This window comes from Agelaius tricolor, unplaced genomic scaffold (genome assembly GCF_023055355.1).
Source record: "Agelaius tricolor isolate 1412-34295 unplaced genomic scaffold, bAgeTri1.0.p SCAF_19, whole genome shotgun sequence".
In the NCBI taxonomy this organism is placed as follows: Eukaryota; Metazoa; Chordata; class Aves; order Passeriformes; family Icteridae; genus Agelaius; species Agelaius tricolor.
Genome location: NW_027269279.1, coordinates 9058496 through 9069589, shown reverse-complemented (window position 1 = coordinate 9069589; position 11094 = coordinate 9058496). Strand labels below are relative to the sequence as shown.

Below are 11094 nucleotides of genomic sequence, written 5' to 3'. Positions count from 1 at the left end.
GGGGTACTGGCAGGGTGTTCCCATGGTGTAGCTTTAATTCATACCAGCAAAACTCTTGAGTGTACCTCTGCAGAAAGGAGAGTTTGGAGTTTTTCCCCTCAGTATAATGGCATTTGCAGTGTGGTACTGATGTGGATCACACCTTTCTCTCTGACTGTTGGCCAAAGTGTGCAGTGTAGATATGGCTTGAGTGCTTAGCCATGATGTAACTTATGAAAACATAAGTAGTTATTCTAGAAGTTAAGACCTTGTATGTCCTTGAACTAAAGACCTTGGTATATGTAACAAATACTAAATGCAAAAAAAATCTGAATGTGCAGCAGTACTAATTATTTGGCAACAGGAAAATAATTCCTTGTTTCTGCAAGCTCCAGGAAGTAAAAACAGTAGCTGGAGGAATGGGTGCCGTGATCAGTTGAGTAACATTGCCATCAACTGTGAACATGAAGCCATTCCAGCTACCTTGGTCATCTTAGCAGACAGTCAGGAACTGATCCACAAACATGGTGACACCAGTTCCTGAAACACTTACTCTGGCAGTAAATTGTATTCCTGAGCAGCAGCTATTGATGATGGTGTAATAGTGTAACAAAAATAGCTGTTTGAAGGAGATTTATCCATGGGGATATTTGCTGGTCACAATTTTTATGCCCCTCTACGGATTTTCTTCAGTGGCATAAAAAGCCCAGTGAAAATTACTCAATGAAGAACCTTTATTTTAGACTACTTATGGAACCAGTCTATATACTAAAAATCATGTTAATGATGAGAAATGTGTTTTTATAAGTGTTTATTACTGACTATTACGTAAGAAGAAAAGATTGTTTCAATGTCCCAGGTATTTGATCTGTATTACTCTGGCTGTTTGGTTCGTACTGCAGACTGTTGGAATGATGCTGTTAAAGCAGATGACCTGTACTCCAGACAAGACTGTTTTCTTCCTGAACTGCTACTTAAAGGCTCTTACTTATTCTGCTCTTTTTGTATACTCTATAGAGGATTTGGTACAAAAAAATATACCAACAAAACTGGAGTTACTACTGAAGATTTTATATTGTGAAGATGTTTATTTCCTTGTGTTTATTTTATCACACTATAAACCTGACAAGATACTACTTTTCCTCTGAAGAAATACTAGAAAGGATTCTAATCTTAATATAAAATAGAAATTTAAGCTAACAAACCCAAAATCTGTTGTCTGTGTATAACTTGATAATCCACATGCTTTCATTGGCTTTCCTTCTAATGTAAATTTTTCTACATCTCCTGTCAGTTCCATACACCTAAAATGTTCACCTGTTTCTCAGTAAGAGTAATAAGAGACACGACAGATTCACTGCTGGGTGACAAAAAGGTACCTGAGGCAGTGTTCCTGTCAGCTGTCAGGCCCTAGAAGGGATGTGAGGCACAGCATGGTACCAAGAAAGCTCTGCAGCTTTGGCCAGTGCCAGTGCCCTGGCGGCTGGGGATGCACCAAAGCCTCGCGTCTGAGTCAGGCGCAGCTGAGGCTGACTCCAGCACTGCAAAGGAGACGGGCAAAAGCAAACAGAGCTTGAACTCTGCTCTAGTGGGGAGAACCTTTCTGAGCTCTCTGTAAGGCACTTCTTACTCCTGTCTAAATCCCTGCATATTCTCTGTGCTGGTTTTGTTGCAAGAACTACACTCACAGAGATCTGGGATGGTGGCATTGCCATCAAATGGTCTGGAGGAGCACAAGCTGGGAACTGAAACTCGAGTAACCTTAAACCTAAAAGACTTCTTTCCAGCAGAAACAATTGCACCTTTTGCTGTGTGAAAGTTAAAATTAGGCATATGAAAAAACATCCTAGAGAAGTAATGAGGTAGAACGTCTTGAAATTATTTTCCATCTTACCATTTAAATAAGCTATACAAATTTTTTAAAAGGAAAATACATACTTTCATGGTCCAAAAAGTTAAATTGAGAGCTACAGCAGGACTGTGTACAGCAATAACACCAATAAAAGTAACAAACCTGATTTCCTTGTAGGAGTAACTGTAAATTTATGACATTGCTAAATAAAAAGTGTGCTCTTTTGTAGTTTATATTCATTGCATGCTGTATTAAGCTGAAATATTTCTTATTCACAGATTAACTTAATTTTTCCAAGACAGCTCTATTAGCTATGCCAAGTACCTTTCAAGAGAAAATGATTAGACTAAGTCAGTTAAACCACATCTGGTAAAATTTAGTCATGTCAGACCAAAACTTTTTCAGAAAAATATACTTGGATGAGACTGATATGTGAAAAATTCAAATTTGAGTCACTAATAATAGTCCCTGCAGTTTTATCCTATTAATGCTATAATGACCCAGTAAAGTCAGTCTTCAAACATGCTGTTCAATCATATCTTACAGGTCTAGCCTGGCTCATTTTCAGAGAGATGTTCCAGTCATCTGACTTTTTCTATTTTGTTTTAACATGTCACATTAATATGTTGATGTTTTATTGAAATATGGCTACCCTAAAATGTGGAAAGATAGAAGCAAGGCTACTAGACAGAATATACAGCACCACAGCCAGTATCACATGCAGAAATTCCAGCAGTACTGAAAACATTTTAATGAGTCTGACCTCCTTGGCTACCCTGTGTGTTCCTCACCTTCAGTAATATCTCTGATCAGTACTTCATATGACATGGCAACAAAGGACAGATTTTCTTTTTCTTAGCCAGCTTCTTTTCTGTTTTGATTTGGTTTTGTTCAAATAACAGAATAGGAAAGGAAAACGTCCATTTTCCAGGATGCTTTTTTCACTCTTTAAAATCAGTGTATGTCTGTATAGTTCTTTCCTGTCTGGATAAGTCTTGATGCCATCAACTATTCTACTATTGCTCCAAGAACACTAACAGCAGAAAGAAAATATAAGCCACTACATAAAGCAGCTTGCCAAAAAACGAGGGTATTTTTGTTTCTCTTTGCACTGGCCACACTGATGGAGCAACAAATTTTGTTGGAAGACATCTGATGAGAAGGAATAAAACCATACATAGAAAGGCAAAGAGCAGGGAAAAAATCTAGAGAAGAGTGAATGACTAAGAGTCCTAATTTCATACATATTTAAGCCCTGGTTATGCATAGCTGTGTTATCCAGAGAGCAGCTTACCTGTGTGATGAATGCAGACAACCCAAAGCTGCCAGGGCACACACAGCACTGTGGGAATGAGACCAAAACAATTCCAGGTGAAATTTTATCTCAGAACAATGTACTTATCCAGCATGGAAATCAATGGAATAAGCATTCTGCAATTAAGCCATTTCCATGTAGTCAGTCAATGCATTTCTAAACTGACCAGGAGATGCAGCAGTGCTGCCTTTATTAGTCACACGTGAGAAAGAAGTGGTTTGACGTGATAATCAGTGGTTGCTCCAATGGTAGGGACCTGGAAATAGCCATGTTCAAGACAGAGTGTATGAGGAAAATGAGCAGCAGAATTCAGTCCCTGGACTCCATGAGACAGACTCTGATTTATTCTGAGAACCAGTGGGCAGGATCCCATGGGAGGCAGCTCTGAAGGGCAAAGGAGCTCAGGAAATCTGGCAGCAGGTGTGTAAGGACAACCTCCTCCAATCATACAAACAGTTCTTCCTGAATACTCAGTAAAACAAGTAGATCTATCAGGAGACTGGCCTGGCTAAACAGGGAACTTATGACAGCACTCCAGTGCAAAAGGACAGAAATATGGGAAGTAAAATCAGGGATAGTCTTCAAAGAAGGAATCTGAAGAATACACTCAATTTTTCATAAACACGATGGTGTGCTGGGGGGCCAACTAGATGGGTAACCACTGTTCAGATAACAGGACTTGGAGGGCAGAGATAATGGCTTGTACTCCACCTGAAGGCCAGTAACAAATGGAGTACTGCTGGGATTTATCCTGGGCTATGGTTTAGTATCTCTAACAGCGACCTGAAGTACGGTCATGTCAAGTTTGCAGGGGGCATCAAACTTGGGACCAATCATTACCCTCATGAACAGAGAGATCTAGACAGGCTGGAAAGACTCGGCAACACAAACCCGCCAATACTGAAAAAAGGCAATCTCTTTTCTGCAAATGCAAATCTGCATTTGGGCAGGAGCAGCCCCTTGCGGCAACACAGGTTGGGAAATGACTGGCTGGGGAACAGCTCTCTGGAAAGCGCCAGGAGCACAGCAGTCTAAACACGAGGCACCCCTAGAAGCAAAGGGGGCCAGCAGCACCCGGGTTGGACTAGGAGAGCACCATCAATAAAACAAGGCGAGTCCGACTAAAGGTTTTTCACCGTGAGGACACGGTGGCTACAATGCCGAGCAATCCGGTTTGACCTCCGGCTGGCCGTGGTGCCGCAGCGAGATGGACCGACGGCCTCCGGCACTCTGCTCCAAACCCGGTTAGCCGGTGACCCTGCCGGCCAAAGCTGCCTGCAAGCTGAGGACGGGCCCGCCGCACCCCGAGTCCGCAGCTGCTGCCGTGCACAGGGGAGGAAAGCACGGAGCGCACGGCCAGCCCCAGCCCCGCTCGCTCCGCCCCGGGTCCGCAGCTGTTGCCGTGCGCAGGAGAGGAGCGCACGGAGCGCACGGCCAGCCCCAGCCCCAGCCTCAGCCCCGCTCGCCCCGCCCCGGCCCGGAAGCAGAGCGTTCGAGCGCGCTGCCCCGGAAAGCGGCGCACACGCAGGCGCGGAGGTCGCACGTGGCGGGAGCGGTGTCCCGGTGCTCGGAGCGGTAACGCCATGGTGAGCGGGAGGAACCCACTGGACCGCGCCCAGGTATGTGGGACCGGCTCGCCCAGGGGCTGCGGGGAGCAGGGCAGGCGGGAGCGCGGCCGGACCGGGCTTGACCCGCGGCTGCCGCCGCTGTGGTGCCGTTGCAGGTGAAGAAGGCGGTGGAGGCTCTCTTGGCTTTCTCCAGAAGCAAGGCAAAGGGAGACGCGCTGCTCCTCAACGAGAGCGAGAGCGTTCATCTCCTGGTGACGGTGTGGAAGGTCCCGCAGGTGCCGAAGCTCATCAGAATGTAAGACACTGATATCCGGCCTCATGCTTACAGGGCTTGGAAGAGAACACTTTGCAAATTCTGAGCTCAAGGGGTTTGACTGCCACGGCCTTGTCCTGGGAGCTTCTATGCCGTGACTAAGAACTGCCGGGTCAGAAGCTGCTTTACTCCTACTTTTGGTATAACTGGAAGCTGGGCTGTGCCAGCTTTTTGCACGCAGGATGCTGGTTCTGTGGGTTGCCAGTTACAGGATATGTGCCTTTCAGTCCTGAAGCTTTAGAAAATATCTAGATATTACCCATTTCTATATCTAGAAAATATCTAGAATCACCTTCTTTGTCTTGACCCACCACCACCAAATCATTAGTAATACTTCTTTCTTTTGATAACCAAACCTGAATATGAATTAGAAGTCTCTTTTTAGAGTGTAGCTGCACTACACTGAGAAAGTTTACATCCGTTTATCGGGGCACGGTGTTATAAGGTTTTTTTCTAATGCCTGGAGCAGCCATGGCATGAAGGGAGGAGCATGGAGGGTCCTCCTCCTAGGACCCGTGTGGTAAGGGCTGCTGGCAGGATAGAGGATTCCACTTTTTATCTGACTGGAGCCGTGGTGTGTTATGGTTTCACTTTTAGAGTTCTGTATGCTTATCAACTCTAGGTTCCACTGAGAATATTTAGTAGTTAACAGAGTGTAAATACGGGGAGGTTGTTAAAGGGGACTGATCTCCAGTGTAGTCCTAGTTCTGGGGAAAACGTCTTTCTCTTATTAGACATTTTTTATACAACTCATATTCTCATTGTAGACCACTGCCCCATGGCATTCGACCAGAAACAGCTGATGTTTGCCTGTTCACAAAGGATGAACCAAATTTATCAGCAGAACAGACCGAAAATCTGTACAAGAAACTTTTACTCCGAAATGGGATCAGAAGTGTTAGCCGGGTAAGGGTGGCCCTTGTTGGTATAATACAGTATTGCCATTTCCTTCCTTTTATACCACCAAAAAGAATACAAGTAGTTGTTCTTTTCTGCTGTTTAATATTCTAATTCTCATTCATATATTCTAGTAAGATTTTTTCTGACTGCTCAAACTGCGGTGTTTCTGAAATGCAAAGTTTACTCAGAATAATTTCTTCAGTTTGAAACAGGATTTTTAGTAATCAGATACAATTTCTAGATAAACGTTCAATATTTAGTTTGAGTAACCAACTGGGAAAACTCACAACGTTTGATTGTTTATGCCACCAGCAATAAAACTGTATAACAACATGTTATATTTAACCTTCATTTGGATGCTATTCATGTATGCAAGTTCTGGTTTTGTGGTGTGCAGTTACTATGCAAGAGATCAATGGTTTTTGATACCTTAAAACAATAGGAAATGGGTACTTTTTTATCATCCTCAGCGTTCTAAAAGAATGCACTGTGATGGAGTATCAGTTATGTAGCTTTAATCTGTGCAGTTCTGAGAAGCATTTCAGGTTGCATTTTGGGCAGCAGGGACTAAACTGGTGCTTGTGTTGCAGATCATCTCATACAAAACCCTCAAAAAGGAGTATAAAATGTTTGAAGCCAAGCGGCGCCTCCTGAACAGCTTTGATCTCTTTCTGTCTGATGACCGAATTAGAAGGCTTTTGCCCTCGCATCTGGGAAAACACTTCTATGAAAAGAAAAAGTAGGTCTTTAAACTTTGGAAATCCATTCTTGCATTATCTTTTTTAAGATCAGATTCTTCTTAGTAATGGAGGAATTGGTTTTCTTTTGGGTTTTCTAATTGTTTCCTTTTTTTTACCCCTCTCCCTTTCTGTTTTAGGGCACCTTTATCTGTAAACCTGAAAGCCAAAGATCTTGCCAAGGAACTAGAAAAACACATCCAAGGGACTACGCTCCCAGTTAACAACAAAGGCTGCTGTTAGTAAGTACAAATGGATTAATACATCACTTGAAGGATGGCTCTATCTTAACTGTAGGAATTTTAAGTGAGTTATTTTTATTCCTTTAATATGTGAAAAAAAGATCTTAAGGGTCACCATTGCAAATGGAGGGCATTTTGAACCTTTACCTGTATAGTTAAATTGTTCTATTTAAGTTTTACTGTGAAGTTGAGGGGTTTTGTTTCTTTTTCCTTTTCACTAAGGAATTTCTAGGCACCTGGCACTGTCAAAGCACATGTACAATCTTAGTTTTAATCTAATTTAATAATATTTTTATATTTCCAAAATATTCTAATCTAATAAGATTTTTTTCATGTATTGTGTATCTGAAAGGATCCAAATTGGTAGTAATGCTTTGTAATGCAAGGCAGAAGTTGCATATCCAAATATGGAAAGATGAATACAGGTGAACCCCTTCTAACTATTATCACAAAAGGTTTCTGCAATATCCATCCCTCCTTTATGATAATTGCAGATAAGTGGGCTTTTTGCATTTCTGGGTATGCCTAAACTAAACAAGTGGCTTGAAATAAGTTTGTTTGCCCATATTTAATTATCATTTGTTTTTTCTTCCAGTACAATGCGCATAGGTCACACTGGGATGAAAGTGGACGAGATACTTGAGAATATCATTGCAGCAGCAAAAGTGATTGGTGAAAAGTTACCAAAGGTACTGCTGATTGACTGCATTACAGACAAATAGGTTCATACTTCAGCCTTATTTTTACATAATATACTGGTTTTGTTTTTGCAGAAATGGAAAAATGTAAAAATTCTTCACCTCAAAACACTTAAATCGGTTGCACTCCCAATATTCACTGCGGATATCTCCAACTTGGATGAGCTTGACAAACAACCATCTCTCAAGAAAAATGAAGTAAAGGTAACCAAAATTTCTTCAAACCTTGCATAAATTAAATCTGCACATTTAGTTGTAGTTCTTTGTTTTCCTTCCATGCATTGTTATTTTGTGTTTAAATGCATTAGCAGCTGATCCCCGTCTTTTATGGCTAAAACAGGTCAGACACTCCTACCTCAGTGCTTCAAATTCTCAGCAATAATAATGAATTTATGGCAACTCCCTTACAGGTTTTTAAGCAAACTGGAAATAAGTAAAGTATTTCTAGACCTAAACTCAAGGGACCTGAGATTCATTCTTAAAGCTTTGCTTCCATTGTTTATCCATATTTGCCTTCTGAAAACACACTCATTAATGTATATGTGGATTCAGAGTAGGCATCTGCTTTTTGTTGGTTAATCAGTGGCATCTGAATAATTCTCAATCTCATATATTTCTATATATAGGGGGACCTCATACTTGTTAAAAAATAATAATTAGCTATGCCTTTGTACTGACTTCTGTTTATGTTCATTTGTCTGAAATTAAATGGGACTGTGAATATTCAACTTAGAGACTGTAAGGTTGACATTACTGTAGTTGTGAGCTACTTACTATAAACTTCTGCATGTAATGCATTTTTTCATATTTTACATATGGCTAAATTAGTCCAGGTCTATTGAATAAAAGTCTTTAATGTTGCTACACCATCTATTTAGAAATGGCATGAGTATTTGTCTGAGATGCACTTCTGATTAATTCTAGAAGGTAAAACCCAAGAAAGTGAAGAAGACAGCTAAAAAACTGAAGTCAAGTCAAGTCACTGTGACAACAGAAAGTAAAGCTGCTGCTGGTACCCAGGAGCCTGTGATAAAAGAAAAGATAGAAATAGTCCAAGAACCAGGTGATGGTGATGATGAAGAAATTCCACAACTGGTGCCTATACAAACAACGAGCTCAGCTGACCTGAAGGTAATTGTTGAATAATATTAAGAAACTTGCATTTCAGTAAAAACTAAAGATTTTGAACTGTTTAAATTGTTCATTGCTCCTTAGGGAACAGTATGTGTTAGCACACTTCAAGACTAGGGCGCAGTTCAGTTGAAAGTATTTGTCATTTGTAATGGTTTTCACTGATCCTTCTTCCTTAAAAACAGGGAATATGTTTCTTGGGTGGAATGGTAATTTTTTGTTTATGTTAAATACAGAAAATGGGACCAAATTCAGAAAAAGGTGGCAATTTGGGCAAGAATACCAAAACACCTCTTGGTAAGAGAAAGAAAACATCTCTAGTGGTGGATACGCCAAAATCAAAACCTGAAGTTACACAAGAGTGTGCAAACTTGGAGACGCCATCGAAAAAGAAAAAAGCCAAGCAGGTCAGTAAGCCAAAGGAAGCAATAAAAGAAAAAGACATGAAAAAGGCTCCAAAAAAACCTGAAGCCAAGTCTTTTGCAACACCCAAAGCTGGCAAGTCACGACAGTCAGCCAGGAAATCTTCCAAACCACAGAAGCAGGCACCCAGAAAGGCGCGCGTGCCGCAGTCAGCGTGAACCTTGTCTGTTGTAACATATTTTGTATCATCGCTTTCAGTAAACAAATTTATTGATGAAGTAAAATACCTTTGTAGGAAATCTGATCCCAAGAGCTTTTTTTCACCAAGGTCTGTAATGATTCATTGGTTTCCTTCTAATTTACAAGCTGGTACAAATAAACTCACTGTCTTAATGGTCCCATCACTTTTTATCTTTTTCTGGCCCAAACCAGAAACACTCAAAATTTTCAAGTGTCAGAGGGAAGAGAGGGGTTTATCCCAGGGAAAGAATGCTGAGAAATATTTTAACAAATGCTGTCTTTCCATTTCCATGCAAGAAGCATGCGTGCCAAGAGCAGCAATCTGCATGTGCTTTTAAAGGTGAAAATACTGCTACAGTTTTTAAAAAACTGTTCAATATAATAAAGACAGGTTGACAGTGATTGGTGTTACTGCAGATATCTAAGTTAGCAGCCCGATACCAAGCCCCACATTGTACTTTTTAGCTGTTTTTACCGAGGGTATTTGTGAGTTAAAAAGGCCCAAAGAATATTGCTTTAACCATATATATATTTTACAACATCAAGCAAAATCTTACCTTCAGTTTTGGGCTTTATTTCTGCTACCAGAACAGTTGAGAGTATTCTTGCATGATGGTCACAGAACTCTTGTTCTTCCATCTGAAAGCCAAAGGCTGTGTAAATTTCCAGTTGTGCCAGCCAAGTGAACTTGTTCTGTTGGCATGAAGAATACATACTTCAGGACTGAAAAGTGATATATTTGACATTTTACACAACTGCCCAGTTGTTCTCTGTATGATAATTTGTCTGTCCTTTGCAGAGTGAGAATATGAGGCAGATTTGTGTTGAAAAGTCCTAGTGGTAAAAACTCCAAATAGAAAAAAGGTGGTAAGAGACAAGATTAATCAGGAAGTAACCAGCCTACTTTGTCTTTGAAAAAACTCTACCACATCTTCTTTTTATGGCATCCTTATTTCAAGGTTTTGGCTACCTAGAAAGAAGGTGGGTGCTAAATGAGAGTATGAAAATATTCTGCTTGATCTGTGATGTCCACTTTTTTTGACCCTTTTGCAACCCTTTTTGTAACTTTTCAACTATTTTGTGAACCAAAAGCTATGACAGTAATCCCAGTAAACCAATAGCACTCACTGTCACTGGAAGAGTAGCAGCAGTATCATTTAATGCACACTATTTCCACTAAAATGTTGAAGGTACCCATTCTGTTAGGCCTGGTCATAGTTCCTGTTGGCTTGATATTTCTAGTTACTAGAACAGTGGCTTATCCATCATTAAATAAGGTGTTAGATATAAGGCGCTTGTGAGAGCAGGCACAGGAGCTGCTACATCTAAATACAGTTCTTGTGCTTGAGGACTTAGGAGTGCAGAAAGATTATGTATCAGGTCATTAACACAAGGGTGAACTGAAATGGGTGTTTTGCCTTTTACATAATTCTTTTACTTACTGAATTTTACATCCTGCATTGACAACTTGCTTCCTGTTTGTCAACCTGAACTTGTATTCCAGCTGCTCTTTTTAAGCCTCCTTAAGCACAGTTAAAGCAGTCTATGTGCATTTGCAGATGCACATTTTAACTGTCTTGCAAATCTCTGCTGTCTGTGACCAGCTTGCCTCCCTTGCAAGTGCAGAGATCAATGAACTGGATGTTCATCCGTGTACCTCCCTTCTGGGGTGCCTGAGGCGGCACTGCCTCAGGCGGGCCCAGCCGTGTCCGGCTCACCTGGGAACGGTAGCGAGCACTACTCTCAGAGAGGCCTC

The 11094-nt window shown here is 41.1% G+C and overlaps 1 protein-coding gene across 1 annotated transcript; it reads left to right on the top strand.

The window, feature by feature from the left end:
- The first annotated feature begins 4608 nt into the window (after positions 1–4608).
- Positions 4609–9502, top strand: RSL1D1 (ribosomal L1 domain containing 1). The gene is made up of 9 exons (XM_071444187.1): positions 4609–4765; positions 4870–5009; positions 5795–5933; positions 6518–6666; positions 6805–6906; positions 7502–7595; positions 7680–7808; positions 8529–8735; positions 8972–9502. The coding sequence occupies exons 1-9, from the start codon at positions 4730–4732 to the stop codon at positions 9314–9316; spliced, it is 1341 nt and encodes a 446-aa protein (XP_071300288.1). The 5' UTR covers positions 4609–4729; the 3' UTR covers positions 9317–9502.
- The last annotated feature ends 1592 nt before the right edge of the window (positions 9503–11094 follow it).